Source organism: Leptomonas pyrrhocoris (assembly GCF_001293395.1).
Source record: "Leptomonas pyrrhocoris isolate H10 chromosome Unknown, whole genome shotgun sequence".
NCBI lineage: Eukaryota > Euglenozoa > Kinetoplastea > Trypanosomatida > Trypanosomatidae > Leptomonas > Leptomonas pyrrhocoris.
In genome coordinates, this window is record NW_015438389.1 from 105,172 (window position 1) to 120,530 (window position 15,359).

Sequence of the window (15,359 nt, forward strand, 5' to 3'; positions counted from 1 at the left end):
ATATATATATATATATATATATATATATATATACAGTTGTTTCCCCCCGTTATTGTGTTCTCTCTCTCTCTCTTTCGTTCTTAGCGTAGAAGTTGTAGCTTTGACCCTTTCTTCCCCCGTCCGACTTAGACTCCTAATCGTATTGCTTTCCAGGGGGTTTCCCTTTCTCTCTGTGTGTGTGTGTTATTCAGCTCTTCTTTTCATTCTTTCTCTCCCCATCCCCCCTCTCTTCCCCTGTGTGCCGTTGAGCAGGCCAGCAGCTATTATCTATACGGTGTCCATATACAAATACACACACCCACATCAACGCCTTGTTCAGTACACAGCACGTACTTCTCTCTTTCTCTCTCCCCTTCCCTCTCGCGAACTAGAATTTTTTTTTCTCCCAGGTGAAGCCGCTCGTGTTTCTTTAGTATTATTATTATTGCTACTCTCTTCTTACTTGTTTAAAAAACGAAGAAAAACGCGTACACATACATTTATATTTCTCCCCAAATCTTTTCTTATTCTTATTTGCACGACAGCAGCAGCAGAAGCAGCAGCCATGGGTGGGTGTGTTCTCTCCTTGATGGATCACCGGGCCGAGGGCACCGAAGTCGACGATCCACTGTGCGAGGCCGTCCGAAAGTACGGCCCGCTGACGCTGCCGCTGGAGGGGACGGCGACGGCCACCAGCTCGCTGATCTACCTCAACGGCAAGCGTCCTACCGCGGCGGAGCAGAAGAAATTGGCGAATGACTACTACAACGGCCCCAATCAGACCCAGCGCTTTGAGAAGCTGTGCCGCGACCACCTAGACGACGTCGCGGTGTCCTACCGGAAGGTGGAGAAGATCGTGAAGGAGACCGTGGAGGGCGTCTCGCGGCTGATGGACGTCTCATACCTTTCCGACCGTCGCTTCGTGAAGTACCGTGAGTTGTACGACGCTTTCATGAGCTTCAGCCGCGGCCTCGCGGAGCTCGGACTGGCCCCGCGCTGCAACGTGTCCATCTACGAGGAGACGCGGTGGGAGTGGCTGGCGACGATCTACGGCATCTGGATGCAGGACATGGTCGCCTCCACCGTGTACGCGAACCTCGGCGAGGACGCCCTCTTCTACGCCCTGCGCGAGACGGAGTGCTCGGCGATCGTGTGCAACGGCAAGAGCGTGCCGCTGCTGCTGCAGGGTGTCGGCGCCGGTCGCTTCCCGGCCAGCACGATCATTTATCTGGATAACCTGCCGGCAACGGGGTGTGAGGCAACGCACGGCTGCCGTGTCATTGCGTGGACGGCGGTGGCTGAGTTAGGCCGCAGTGAGAGCGGCAAGAAGCGCGTGGCGGAGCCGCCAAAGGACAACGATGCGGTGGCGCTGATCATGTACACCTCCGGCACGACCGGCGACCCAAAGGGCGTGGTGCACACCCACGGCAGCATCATTGCGGGTATCCTGTCGATGGATGACTGGGTCTACAGCTGCGTGGAGCAGAAGGAAGACGACGTGTACCTCTCCTACCTGCCCTTGGCCCACATTCTGGAGTTCGGCGTCGTGAACATCTTCCTCGCGAGAGGGGCAACCGTCGGCTTTGGCAGCCCGCGGACGCTGACGGACGCGACGGCGAAGCCGCACGGCGACTTCATCGAGTATCGGCCGACGTTGTTCATCGGCGTCCCGCGCGTCTTTGACACGCTGAAGCGGGCGGTGGAGGCGAAGCTGCCGAAGCCGGGCTCGCTGAAGCGGAAGGTCTTCGATCACGCCTACCAGACCCGACTGGAGGCCTTGCAGCGCGGCAAGGACACTCCATACTGGAATGAGAAGGTGTTCAAGCAGGCACGCGCGGCACTCGGCGGGCGTGTGCGTGCGACACTGAGCGGCGGCGGCCCGCTCTCCGTCAGCACCCACGAGTTCATCAACGTCGTTTTCTGCTTCCTCGCCTGCGGCTGGGGATTAACCGAGACGATCTGCGTTGGTGCGATCCAGCGCGTGGGGGATGCGCGGACCGGCGTTGTTGGCCAGGTGATCGCCTCCGAGGAGCTGAAGCTCATTGACACGGAGGAGTACAAGCACACCGATCAGCCGCACCCGCGCGGCGAGCTCTGCCTGCGCGGCCCTTTCCTCTTCAAGGGCTACTACAAGAAGCCGGAGCTGACGGCGGAGGCGATCGACGCGGAGGGCTGGTTCCACACCGGAGACATCGGCAGCATCGACAACACCGGACGCGTCTCCGTGATTGGTCGCATCAAGGCCCTCGCGAAGAACTGCCTGGGCGAGTACATCGCCCTGGAGGCGCTCGAGGCCATCTATGCCAATCACCGGCTGGTGCTGAACAACGGCGTGTGCGTCGTTGTCCACCCGGAGAAGAACTACATCTGCGCGCTGGTCCTGACAGACGAGAGCAGGGTGAAGCGGTTCGCGCGGGAGTCCCGCATTGAGGGCGAGTACCCCGCGCTCTTGAAGAACAAGGAACTGCTGACGAAGGCAGCGGAGTCGATGTCGGAGGTTGGCAAGAACGCCAAGCGGCGGCACTTTGAACTGCTGCGCCACGTGTGTCTCGTGGATGACGAATGGTCTCCCGAGAACGGTGTGCTGACCGCCGCGCTGAAGTTGCGGCGATCGGTGATCGAGGAGCGCTACGCGAAGGAGATCGCGGAGTTGTTTGTGGAGTGAGCGGCGACGCTCCTCCGGAGTTGGTGCAGCTGTGATCGTTGTTTGCTTTTTCTGTTTACGTTTGCCGTGTGTAAGGGGGAGGAGGGCGGTTCCCCTCCGTCCCCTTCTCTCTCTCTCTTCACTTTCCCATTTTACCTTAACATTGCTGGAAGTGCGGTTGGTGAACACCGTACTTTCCTCTCCTCTTTTCTGTTCCTCCTTTTTGTTTCTTTGCTGACAAGACACACAATGATTTTTTTCTTGTTCTTGATTATGGTGATGAAAGTTGTGGGTGAGAGAGCAAGTGTATGTGTGTATGTGTGGCAGGTCACCGCGCAGCTCAGGCAGCGGCGTACGAGAGATGCTGGCAAGGGAACGACTCTGCGGCAAATAGACATGTATGTATATATATATATATATATTTCCTTCAAACACAACAGGAATCAAACGATCATCGGCGGTGAGAGAGAAAGAGAGGGGGGGGGACGGCGGTGTGAACACCTGAAAAACCCGTATCCCGCGCACTCTCTCCTCGTCTACACACACACACCCACTAACAATCAAACAAACAATAATAATAACCGCTTGTCTGACTCACGTCACATCCTATACGACGAATAATAAGGTGGTTGCCTCCCCGAATACGTTAAGTGGGAGCTCTCCCCTCTCCTCTCTCCCTGTCTCGCTCAGTTTTTTTTTCTTTCTTCCTTTTTTTGTCATTATTGTTCTTATCCAAGAACACACACACAGTCGATGTGTAGCACGTTTACGCAGCGACACACACCCCAATACACAACCTACGTGAGCGGCTTAATATTTATTCATGTTGCGGCGTTGTGGATGACGTCACCTTCTCCTTTTGTTTGCTTTGTCTGCAAGCGCTGAATTAATTAAAGCAAGAAAATTTTAAAAAAAAGAAAAGGAGAAGAAGGGGAAAAAAAAGGAACTATGAACCCCGAAACAGCAACAACCGAACAGACAAGACATCTGTTGATGAAGCCGCGCGTCACCGCATTTGAGTTTCCTCCATTTAATTCGCTTTCTTGCTTCGGAGGACTGCGAACAGAAGAAGAATAATAACACGCCTAATGTTCGCCTTTTTTTTTCCCTGTGGATATCTTTGTCTTGTGTGTCTGTTGCTGGCTTGCGCTGTTTATGATGTGGTTGTTCTTTGAGGATATCACAAATATGCCGGAGGGAGAGATGGGTCTCTCAGTAGCAGCAGTAGCAGTAGTGGTAGGTTGAGCGAAACAAACGGCAGGGAAGCTGGGATGGTCCTCGCAGTGACTCTCCCTTCATCGACTGGTCTCCCGGTGCAACGCACCTACGCGCAACCATATATGCTCCCTTCTGGTTGTTACGTATCTTCTTCTTTCTTCTGTTCTCCCCTTCCCTTCCCTTCCCCTCCCGTCTCCGCGTCGTTGCGGCTCTGCGCTGCGTCGTCTCGCTCGACTGAGCGCCAACACCGGCCGGCGGGGCAAAGAAAAACCGCACATCGCCACGTCTTCTTCTTCGTACCTTACGTCATCACATCTTTTTTCATTGAGGTCTTTGTTATTTATTACTACTATTATTTCTCTTTCCTTCTTCTTCTGCTCGTCTCGACTGCAGCGCCGCGACCCACTACAAAACACAGCAGCAACAGCAACAGCAACCGATATATAAAATCATCAGCGAAGGAACAAAGGAAAGGAGAAAGACGCCACAGAAGTGTTCGATCAGCAAAGAAACGAAAACCCACAAAAACCCCCCAAAAGGCACTATGGACACCCCCTCGTACCGCAAGGAGCTGGAGACGACGGTGCTGCGCCTGATGGACGAGGCGAACGCGCGCCGGGTTGTGCCAGACCCGCGTGCGATGCGCTACCAGCAGCTCGGCGATGAGAACATCCCCGTCGAGGGCACCGAGCAGCCGAACGGCACGCCGATCTACCGCCACGCGAAGGTCTCGCCAGCCATGCAGCGCCGTCTCGAGAACGAGTGGTACAACGGGCCCAACTTTGTGCAGCGCTTTGAGTCGCTGTGCAAGAGCCGCGGCAACAAGCGGGCCTTCGCCTATCGTCCCACCATTCGCGTCAGCCAGGAGCTGGTGCGGGAGCCGGAGAGCGGGCTGGAGCGTCTGTATGACGTGACCTACTACGACGCGACGAAGTACCTGTCGTACACGGAGGTGTGGACGATGATCGAGAACTTCGGCCGCGGCCTGCGCGAGCTGGACATCACCGTCGACTGCAAGGTCGGCATCTACCTCGAGACGCGGTGGGAGTGGCTGGTGTCCGCCTACGGTGTGTGGTCACAGAACATCGTTCTCGCGACAGTGTACGCGAACCTGGGCGAGGAGGCGCTGAGCGAGGCCTTTGCGGAGACAAGCTGCGCCGCGGTGGTGACGGTCGGCGAGCGGGTGCCGTCGCTCATTGCGATGATGCGCCGCGGTGCGATGCCGTCCTGCATTCTCATCTACCTGGATGACCTGCCGGAGGGGATTGACTCGGAGGGGGTGACGCTGAAGGCGTGGGAGGACGTGGTGCGGGACGGCGGCCTGTCCGCCTATCCGAACATGCTGCCGACGAAGAACGATGCAGTGGCGCTGATCATGTACACCTCCGGCACGACCGGCGGACCGAAGGGCGTGGTGCACACCTTCGGCAGCATCACGGCGGGGATTAACGGCATGGGCGGGCGGCTGAACGAGCTGTGCGGCCCGCAGGAGCCTGACGAGCGCTACGTCGCCGCCCTGCCCCTCGCGCACATCTTCGAGTTCGCCGTGGCAAACATCTTCCTTACGCGCGGGTGCTGGATCGGCTTCGGACACCCCCGCACGCTGCTCAGCACCTACGCACGTCCGCACGGCGACCTCGTCGAGTTCAAGCCGATCTTCCTCATCGGCGTGCCGCGCATCTTCGACAACTACAAGAAGACGATGGAGGCGAGCCTGGCCCCGCGCGGGTCGCTGGAGCGCAAGATCTTCGACCACGCCTTCGCCTCCCGCCTGAAGTACCTCCGTAGCGGCATGGAGACCCCCTTCTGGAATGAGGTGGTATTCGCCCCGCTGCGCGAGATGGTCGGCGGCCGGGTGCGCAGCATGTTCGGCGGCGGCGGCCCGATCAGCGCGCCGACGCAGAACTTCATGAACGTCATCCTGGGCGGCTTCATCCAGGGCTGGGGTCTCACGGAAACGATCGGCAACGGCGCGAAGCAGCTGGTCGGCGACTTGGAGCCCGTCTGTGTCGGTCAGCTGGAGCTTGCCTGCGAGTTCAAGCTGGTCGATACGGAGGACTACAAGCACACGGACATCCCCGAGCCGCGCGGCGAGATCTGCCTGCGCGGTCCGATGCAGTTCAAGGGCTACTACAAGAAGGAGGCGGTGACGAAGGCGGTGATCGACGAGGAGGGCTGGTTCCACACCGGCGACGTCGGCGCGGTGGCCGACCGCGGTCGCCTGCGCATTGTGAGCCGCATCAAGTCGCTGGCGAAGAACGCGTTGGGCGAGTACATCCCGATGGAGAACCTGGAGTCCCTCTACGCGCAGTCCAGCCTCTGCGTGCCGAATGGTGTGTGTGTCGTGGTGAACCCGTCGAAGTACTACGTCTGCGCCATCGCCTGCACGACGGAGAGCAAGGCGATCATGTTCGCGCAGGAGCACGGGGTTAAAGGCGGGTGGCCGGCGCTGCTGAAGAACCCCGAGTTCCATCGCTGCGCAACGGAGGCGTTCCGCGAGATGGCAGTGCACGCAGGACGTGGTAAGCAGGAGATCGTGCGCTACGTGCGCGTGGTGGCGGATGAGTGGAGCTCGGAGAATGGGATGTTGACGGCGGCTGGTAAGCTGAAGCGCCACGCCGTCGCGGAGTTCTACAAGGACATCATTCGCACCATGTATGTGGACTAGGAAAAAGAGAAAGGGGGAAAATCAGTCGAACGCAGCGAAGTGGGAGGCAACAAGCAAACGAGTAAAGACGCTCCCTTGTCTTCTTCTCTCCATCCGTCGAGGTGTTTGGTGCGCGGACTCTGCCCCCCACCGCTGTTGTGGTTGTTGTGAAGCTCTTTTGTTATAATTCGGGGAGGGAGGGATCAAGAAGGATTAAAATTATTATTATTTTCTTGTTTCTGATGGTGCTGCTGCTCAGCCTCTTCCATGTTTCCCGTACGCGAGATGTGGCTCCAAACGTCGGAGAACAGGAAGAGAGGCAAATGACCACATCATCCGCATCAACAACCACAAAAGAGAGGACAAAGAGTGGCGACTCGTAACGCGTGAAAGGTGGAGCCTATGTTGTCGCCCCTCCCCCCCCCCCCTCCCCCATTTTTGGAACTTCAGAGAGCTCGTTTCTAATAGTTATTTTATCATATATATATTGCTTGTTTGCTTTTGTTGATTTACTTATTTAAGGATGCAATTGTTTTTTTCTTCTTTCTTTCTTCCATTGCTTTTCCTCTTCTTCCTCATTCTTTTGACCAGTAGGCTTCGAAAAAAATGGTGCACAGACAAATATATATGTATGTATGGCCTAATGGTGTCGCTCGCCAGCCGCAACAACTCTCTGTGTGAAACGAGGAGTGAAGGGAACGAAGGAAAATGGAAAAAAGGGGAGCTTGTACATCACAACGCCTGTGCGGCTCATCACCGTTGTTATCGCCTCTTCTTTTTGACTGTTTTTAATTTGTGATGTCTGTCTGTTTTGTTTGTTCTAGTTTCTCTTGCTAAGCGGAGTGGCGCTGTGCATGTAGCGGTAACGGAGAAGAATTTCCCGTTGCAGCACTTCGCTGCCACGGCTGTTTTATTATTGTGGTGATTTCTGTAAGTATCGGGATGTCCTTTGCTCCTTTTTTTTACTTTTTCTCTTCTTGCTGGTGGGGTGCTCCTTCCCCTCGTCTTCTTCTCTCTTCTCTTTGCTCTCCCTCCCGACGGCGTTGTCGTGCTTGTCGTCGCCCCCGCACCCGCGAAGGTCTTCTTTTCTTGGTGTTGTTGTTGGTGGTGGTTTTTGCTTTAGAGCGAGTTTCTTATATGTGTGTGTGTGTGTGTGTGCTTTGGCCTCGTTGGTGTCGCCTCAAGAGCTATTCCTCACGGCGTTGGTGTCGGTTGTATATATGCGGCAAAAGAGAAACGGTGCCGAATACAATTTGAATGAGAGTGCGTCGTGCATCGCGGCAGGGAAGCGGGTCAACGAACCCCCCTCCTTTAAAAAAAAGGAGGAACTCAAAGTCAGCGGATCGCTGTTGATATTCCTGTTGTACCATAGTGATGCGCCTCTTTTTATTATTCTTGTATTGTTTACTGCTGAATGCCTCGCACTTGTTGTCGACATCGCGGCATGGCTGCGGGTACGTGCCGACCGCGACGCGACGCCGCCCCCTCCACCTGCATGGACGACCTCCTCGCCGTCCGTTGCTCACTGTCGTCTCTTTCTCTCCTTCGTTCTTCCTTCTTCCCCCCCCCCCTTCCGGCCTGGGCCCCCGCCTCACATACGCACGTGCGCCCACGTCGCCTTTCTTCGGTGTCTCGGCATCATTGCAAGAAAATCGTCATCGTAAAACGCGCAATACATTTTTTTTCCCCCTTTTTACCTCCCGTCAAAGCCCTCTGGAACACCGACACCCCCGACGTGTGTGTGTCTGCTTCTCAAGCCTGAAAAGCAGCAGAGAGAGGAAAAGAGAGGAGAGAAGAACGAGCCGATCGTCCACCACGCATCAACGGAGGACGCGTCAAACCCACGTTTTCATTTCCGGAGAGCAAAAGCATAGAAGGGACACCCTCAAAATCAAATAAGAAAATATATATATATATATATAAAGATGGACGCCCCCGAGTATCGCGCGAAGCTCGCTGCGACGGTGCTGCAGCTGATGGAGGAGGAAAACGCCCGCCACGTCGCGGCAGACCCGCAGATGATGCTCTACAGCCGACTCGGTGACGAGGCCCTGCCGGTCGAGGGCACCGAGCAGCAGGACGGCACGCCGGTCTACCATCACGCGAAGGTCCGCGATGGAAGCGCCTTTGACGACGTCGCGCACGAGTGGTACAACGGGCCCAACTTTGTGCAGCGCTTTGAATCCATCTGCAGGAGCCGCGGCAACAAGCGGGCCTTCGCCTATCGTCCCACCATTCGCGTCAGCGCGGAGCTGGTGAAGGACCCGGAGAGCGGGCTGGAGCGCAAGTTCGATGTGACCTTCTTTGACGCGACGAAGTACCTGTCGTACACGGAGGTGTGGACGACGATTGAGAACTTCGGCCGCGGCCTGTGCGAGCTGGGCATCCCGCAAGATTGCAAAATTGCCCTCTACCTCGAGACGCGGTGGGAGTGGCTGGTGTCCGCCTACGGTGTGTGGTCACAGAACATGGTGCTGACGACCGTCTTCTCGAACCTGGGCGAGGAGGCGCTGAGCGAGGCCTTTGCGGAGACGAGCTGCGCCGCGGTGGTGACGGTCGGCGAGCGGGTGCCGTCGCTCATTGCGATGATGCGCCGCGGTGCGATGCCGTACTGCGTGCTGATCTACCTGGATTCTCTGCCGGCGAATATCGAGGCGGAAGGCATCTCGCTGCGTGCCTGGGAGGACGTGGTGCGGGACGGCGGCTTGTCCGTGATGCCGGTGCGCATCCCGACGAACAACGACGACCTCGCGCTGATCATGTACACCTCCGGCACGACCGGCGGACCGAAGGGCGTCATGCACACCTTCGGCAGCATCACATCCGGCGTGCGTGGGATGGGTGAGAAGTGGAATGAGCTGCTGGGCCCGCTGAAGGCGGACGAGTGCTACGTCGCCGCCCTGCCGCTGTCGCACGTGTTTGAGTTTGTTATGTGCGTCATCTCGCTGGCGCGCGGGTGCTGGATCGGCTTCGGACACCCCCGCACGCTGCTCAACACCTACGCCCAACCGCACGGCGACCTCGTCGAGTTCAAGCCGTCGCTGCTCGTCGGCGTGCCGCGCATCTTCGACAACTACAAGAAGACGATGGAGGCGAGCCTGGCCCCGCGCGGGTCGCTGGAGCGCTGCATCTTCGACCACGCCTTCGCCTCCCGCGTGCGGTACATGAAGCAAGGCATGCAGACCCCCTTCTGGAATGAGGTGGTATTCCGTCCTTTTCAGGAAATGGTCGGCGGCCGGGTGCGCAGCATGTTCGGCGGCGGCAGCCCCGTCAGCTCCGTCACCCAAACCTTCTTCAACGTCGTCATCGGCGGCTTCATCCAGGGATACGGTCTCACGGAAACGATCGGCAACGGCGCGAAGCAGCTGATTGGGGATAAGGAGGTGCTCTGCGTTGGCCAGCCGGAGCGGTGTGTAGAACTCAAGCTGGTGGACACGGAGGACTACAAGCACACGGACATCCCCGAGCCGCGCGGCGAGATCTGCCTGCGCGGTCCGATGCTGTTCAAGGGCTACTACAAGAAGGAGGCGGTGGCGAAGGCGGTGATCGACGAGGAGGGCTGGTTCCACACCGGCGACGTCGGCGCGGTGGCCGACCGCGGTCGCCTGCGCATTGTGAGCCGCATCAAGTCGCTGGCGAAGACCTCCGCCGGCGAGAACATCCCGATGGAGTACCTGGAGTCCCTCTACGCGCAGTCCAGCCTCTGCGTGCCGAATGGTGTGTGTGTGATGGTGCACCCGTCGAAGAACTACATTGCCGCCGTGGCCTCGACGACGGAGAGCAGGGCGATGATGTTCGCGCGGGAGCACGGGATTAAAGGCGGGTGGCCGGCGCTGCTGAAGAGCCCCGAGTTCCTTCGCAAGTCGACGGAGGCATTCCAGGAAATTGCAATGCACGCGGGGCGCGGAAGGCACGAGATCGTGCGCTACGTGCGCCTCGTCGCGGATCACTGGACGACGAAGAATGAGCTCATCTCTGCAGCGAACAAGCCACGCCGTCGCCTGATTTACGCGCGATACGCAAAGGAGATCGAGGAGTTGTTTTCTGAATAACGACTTGGGGGCAGCGATCGTCACCGCTGCTTCTGCTGCCGTCCGCTCACACGGCAGCAACACCAAAAATGAATTATCAACACTAAACGGTAAACGGTGAAAGGGAAAGAAAGGAATGTAAGCTGATGGTGGAAGTAAAAGGTGGCTTTCTAGTTTTCTGTCAACATTATCTTTTTTTTTTTGGAGGGGGAGTGCGTGTGTGTGCGTGTCCGACTCGTAGAAAGGAATTGGCAGCATTACACGAATGTCTGTGTGTGTGTGTGTGTGTGCGGCGTAGGTGGCGCGCACGACCGTGGTCGTGTCTGCCTCTGTTGTTGGGTGTTCGTCATCACTTCTACTTTCTTTTTTGGAGGGAGGCGGTGCTGTTGGGTACCTCGGCAGTTGTTCGTTCCTTCACGTTCTCTTCGCGCTTTTCCTCGCTGACGATCAAAAGGCTTCTTTTTTGTTTATTCATCAGCTATTACTTAGATTCACCTGTATCCACTCTTTTGCTGTTAGGGTGGTGGCGGTGCACAGCAGCCCCCCCCCCCCCACCCCACCCACCACCACCACCGCCGCCTTTTTCTCTATTTCTTGTTCTTTCGTTTTCATTTTGCTCGATGGTTTCTGTTTACTTCTTCTTCCTTTTGTCAAAGAAAAGGTTAGCAATCTAAAACGGCTTGTGTCCGCCCGGTCACACGGTGTTTTCTGTCCGCGCGCGGTGATGCTTCGCGTAGGTCCTTCGCTCTCTCTCTCCCTCGTATTTTTATCGTTTATTGCTGCATCTACGTTCTCTTTTTTGGGAGCTTGCGAGAATTATTTGTTTTCATTGATTTGATTTCTTTAAAGGGGGCTTTCTGTTTGCATTGGAGGTTTCAGCGAGCAGGCGTCAAAGTGTCCGTTATAAAAACTGGAGAAAGAAAACATGAAGAAGGTTATCAAAGAAGGAAACGACGGATGCAAGCCTGCTGGGAGAACACAAGCGCAGCGAGCAGCCTCGCTGTCCTTGTCCTTCGCTCGTGTTGTATTGGCTGCGTTCTATACATTCTTCTGTGTGTGTGTGTGTTTTTTATGGGGAGGGGCATCCGTGCTGAGGTCATGCCGGGAAGAACAGGCGAGGGTGCCGTCGTCCTCTGCCGTGTCACACACGAGAACATCCCCCCCCCCCCTCCCCCTTCGCCATCGCCTGTTCTTTTCTCGCGCTCAGATGGGCGAATGCTGCCTTCAAAGAAGAAAGGAGAAATGTGTAGGAGCTGCCGCATTTCGATCAGCGAGCGGCAGTAGCGCGCGTGCCAGTGACTTCTCCCCTCCGTCCCCGCGAGCCTTCAAAAAAAAAAGGGGAGTACAGACGATGCTTTTTATTATTATTATTATTATTTCTCAGCTACCTTCTCATCGTTGCTCTCGTGCGTGCATCTCTTCTCCTTCTTCGGGTTTTCTCCCATTTCTCAACTCCCGTCGGCTCGGCAATCGCATCAGACTCCCCGAACGTTTCTCTCTCACTCACACACACTCGCGGCCACTAAAGGCGCCGTCGTCATTATTATTTGTTTTCATTTATATATTTTTCCCCCAACTCGAAACACAAGAAGCGCGTTGACGGACATCAAGAAACGTTCGTTCTTCCTTTCCCTCGTAACCTTCTTCTTTGGGCTTGTTTGTATTTTTCGTAGCTGGCCTGCTTTCTGTGATATCACAAATACTCCTCGCCCTCTTCACTTCTGCTGCAGGGGAGGGGGTTTCCCTTACACCGTCCAGCGTTGCTTTCCACGCCGACAAGAGATCAGCATATATATATATATATATATATATAGTAAGGTTTCAGGTGTGTTGTACGCTTCTACTGACCGCTCGCCGTCCCCCCCCCCCTCCTTTGTTCTCTTTCGCCTCCTTTTCTACGTTTCTCTACGGGCCGCTTGAATACTCGTGTGCGCTTGAAGCTATTCAGCACGTACCCTCCTCCTTCTCTTCTCTCTCTCTCTCCCCTCTTCGTGTTGTTGGTGTTTTCACTTGCTTCTTTGTTCTTCTTCTTTTAATTCTCTCTCCTTCGCTTGCAATCGAAGCACCGGGTACATCTCGGAGCTGCCTCTGCGCCTTCCACTGTTTACCGCGTCCGTCTTCTAACATCACCTGTTGTTGTAGTGCTGATTTGGGGCTTTTTCTCTCCGTTTTTTAAAAAGAAAAGCGATATTTTTTTTCTTTTCTTGTAAAACCGTGTTGTTGTTGGTGTGGACGTTGCTCGATCACTTCCTCGTAGCACGGACGGCGTGTCATCGCTTTTCGCTGTCCCTCCTCCCCTTCCCTTTCTCCGCCCTTACGGCTGCTGCCGCGGTGTGTCATACATTCGCTGTGTGAGCGTGTCCTCTTGTCTCTTTCGCGGTGCACGCTTCCCCCACCTCCCTCCTCAGAAGCAAACCAACATCCAGCGAAACAACGAAAGAGAGGGAAAGAAAAAATGGGCGGCTGCGTTCTTTCGTTGATGGCGAGCCGCAACGCCGCACAGGTCTGCGACGACCCCCGCTACGCAGAGTACATCGCACGGCTGGACAGGTGCAACGGCTGCTTTGTGCAGACCGTCGCCGGCACCGCGACGGCCACCAGCTCTGCGGTTTACCGCCTTGGCGGCCTCACGGACGCAGAGCACGCGGATTTCCTGGCGGCGGCGGCGGCACGTCCGAACCTGTTCACCGCGCTGATGCAGTACTGTTCAGAGCGGCGGACGAAGCCCATGCTCGGCCACCGGCCGGTGAGGTGTGTGACGAAGGACTCAGTGCCCACCGGTCCCAGCGGGAAGTTGCGGGAGATGAACATCACACACCTCGACGACACCGTTTACGTGACGTACGCAGAGGTGAAGGAGCGCATCGATAACTTCGGCGCCGGCCTGGCCGCCCTCGGCGTGCAGGCGCACGACAACGTCTCCATCTACCTCGACACCTGCGTGGAGTGGATGATCGGTATTTACGGGATGTGGTCGCACAGCATCGTCGCCGCGACCGTGTACGCAAACCTCGGCGAGGCCGCACTCGCGCACGCCCTGCACGAGACCGCAAGCCACGCGATTCTGTGCGGGGCGACGAACATCGCGAATGTGCTGAAGCTGATGTGGAACGGTGTGACGCCGCAGGTGCCGCTGATTTGCGTTGGTGCGCTGCCCGCCGCGTTGGATACGCACGGCGTAGCGGTGCTGCGCTTCGAGGCGGTGGAGGCGCTCGGCGCGGCGCGGCGGGCGAGCGGGGACGCCTCCGCTGGCACCGGTCCCCGCAACGATGACGACCTCGCGCTGATCATGTACACCTCCGGCACGACCGGCGACCCGAAGGGCGTCATGCACACGCACCGCACCCTCGTCGCGGGGATGCACACCCTGGAGCCGCGCGTCCATGAACTGATGGGCCCGCCGGGCGCGTCGGAGGTCTACCTACCGTATTTGCCCATGGCCCACATTATGGAGTTCACCATCGTGAACATCTTCCTTGCCCGCGGCGCCTTTCTTGGGTTTGGCACGCCGCGCACACTGACCGACTCGACGACGCGACCGCACGGGGATTTGAAGGAGTTCCAGCCCTCCCTCTTCGTCGGCGTCCCGCGCATCTTTGACACGCTCAAGAAGGTCGTGGAGGCGAAGCTGCCGCCGGTGGGCTCGCTCAAGCGGCAGGTGTTTGACCACGCGTACCAAAGCCGGCTGGCGGCAATCAGGCAGGGGAAGGAGACGCCCTACTGGAATGAGAAGGTGTTCAAGGCCCCTCGCGAGGTGCTCGGCGGCAACCTGAAGGTCATGCTGAGCGGCGGCGGCCCGCTGTCCGCCACCACGCATGATTTTGTGAACGTTGTCTTCGGCCGCATCGTGATCGGCTACGGTTTGACAGAGACGGTCTGCACGGGTGGTATTCAAATCAGCGGTGATACGCAGACGAACATGACAGGCTTGATGGAGCCCGGGCAGGAGCTGAAGCTCGTTGACACGGAGGAGTACAAGCACACCGATCAGCCGCACCCGCGCGGCGAGATGTGCGTGCGCGGCCCCTTCCTGTTCAAGGGCTACTACAAGAAGCCGGAGCTGACGGCGGAGGCGATCGACGCGGAGGGCTGGTTCCACACCGGCGACATCGGCAGCTACACCGAAGAAGGGAAAATGTGTATTGTCGGTCGCATCAAGGCCCTCGCGAAGAACTGCCTGGGCGAGTACATCGCCCTGGAGGCGCTCGAGGCCGTCTACGCGGGGAACGAGCTGCTGCAGCCCAACGGCGTCTGCGTGCTCGTCCACCCCGACAAGCCGTACATCGCCGCCCTGGCGCTGACGGACGAGACGCGGGCCACGAAGTTCGCGGCGTCGCGCGGGATTCCGGGAAGCTACCCTGCCATGCTGGCGGACCCACGTTTTCATGCGGAGGCGGCGAAGTCGCTCGCCGAGACGGCCCGTGCGTGCCGCCGCGCCTCCTTCGAGTGTGTGAAGCGAGTGCGCGTGTTCGATGACGAGTGGACCCCCGAGAACAACATCCTGACCGCCGCCATGAAGCTGAAGCGACGGTCCATCGACGAGCGCTACGCCGACACCATTGACGAGCTGTTTGCGGAGGACTAAACTATTCCTGCTTCTGTTTGGTGTTGTGTGTGTGGATGTGGGGAGTTTTTTTGTTCTTGCTTGTCGGACTGCGGCTTTTTCTTTCCATTTCGTGACGTCCACCGGTGCTTCATTATTATTATTATTAGTACTAGTATGATTATTAGATGACCCCCTTGTTGTTTCTGTTTCTTTCAATGCCGCCCCTCAACAAGAGTTGTTTCATCGTTACCTGTTCGCCCTTTCCCTCTCTCTCTCTCTCGCCTCCCCCCCCCC

The 15,359-nt window shown here is 57.1% G+C and overlaps 4 protein-coding genes across 10 annotated transcripts in view; all 4 read left to right on the forward strand.

Moving 5' to 3' along the window:
- Nucleotides 1-2,644, forward strand: part of ABB37_09634 (putative mitochondrial long-chain-fatty-acid-CoA ligase) — a gene marked incomplete at its 3' end in the record, with an annotated part of 6,093 nt that extends 3,449 nt beyond the window's left edge. For 2 of the 5 annotated variants that reach the window (XM_015809219.1, XM_015809220.1), the window contains exon 1: nucleotides 1-2,644. This exon is cut by the window's left edge. In XM_015809219.1, the coding sequence (XP_015652155.1) occupies nucleotides 545-2,644 (2,100 nt within the window). In that variant the 5' untranslated portion in view covers nucleotides 1-544. The other 3 variants (XM_015809221.1, XM_015809222.1, XM_015809223.1) reach the window with 3 other exon arrangements.
- A 1,434-nt stretch (nucleotides 2,645-4,078) lies between these two features.
- Nucleotides 4,079-6,509, forward strand: ABB37_09635 (putative fatty acyl CoA synthetase 2; the record flags this gene model as incomplete). 3 transcript variants are annotated; one of them, XM_015809224.1, is made up of 1 exon in its annotated part: nucleotides 4,079-6,509. In XM_015809224.1, exon 1 carries the CDS (start codon nucleotides 4,386-4,388, stop codon nucleotides 6,507-6,509), a length of 2,124 nt encoding a protein of 707 aa, XP_015652160.1. In that variant the 5' UTR covers nucleotides 4,079-4,385. The 3 variants fall into 3 exon arrangements, with proteins under 3 accessions (XP_015652160.1, XP_015652161.1, XP_015652162.1); XM_015809225.1 differs by having other exon boundaries at nucleotides 4,105-6,509; XM_015809226.1 differs by having other exon boundaries at nucleotides 4,233-6,509.
- Nucleotides 6,510-8,134: 1,625 nt separating this feature from the next.
- On the forward strand, nucleotides 8,135-10,540 carry ABB37_09636 (putative fatty acyl CoA synthetase 2; the record flags this gene model as incomplete). Its single annotated transcript, XM_015809227.1, has 1 exon — nucleotides 8,135-10,540. The coding sequence occupies exon 1, from the start codon at nucleotides 8,414-8,416 to the stop codon at nucleotides 10,538-10,540; it is 2,127 nt and encodes a 708-aa protein (XP_015652163.1). The 5' UTR covers nucleotides 8,135-8,413.
- Nucleotides 10,541-11,996: 1,456 nt separating this feature from the next.
- ABB37_09637 (putative mitochondrial long chain fatty acid CoA ligase) lies at nucleotides 11,997-15,104 on the forward strand (the record flags this gene model as incomplete). The annotated part of the gene is made up of 1 exon (XM_015809228.1): nucleotides 11,997-15,104. Exon 1 carries the CDS (start codon nucleotides 12,975-12,977, stop codon nucleotides 15,102-15,104), a length of 2,130 nt encoding a protein of 709 aa, XP_015652164.1. The 5' UTR covers nucleotides 11,997-12,974.
- Nucleotides 15,105-15,359: the final 255 nt, after the last annotated feature.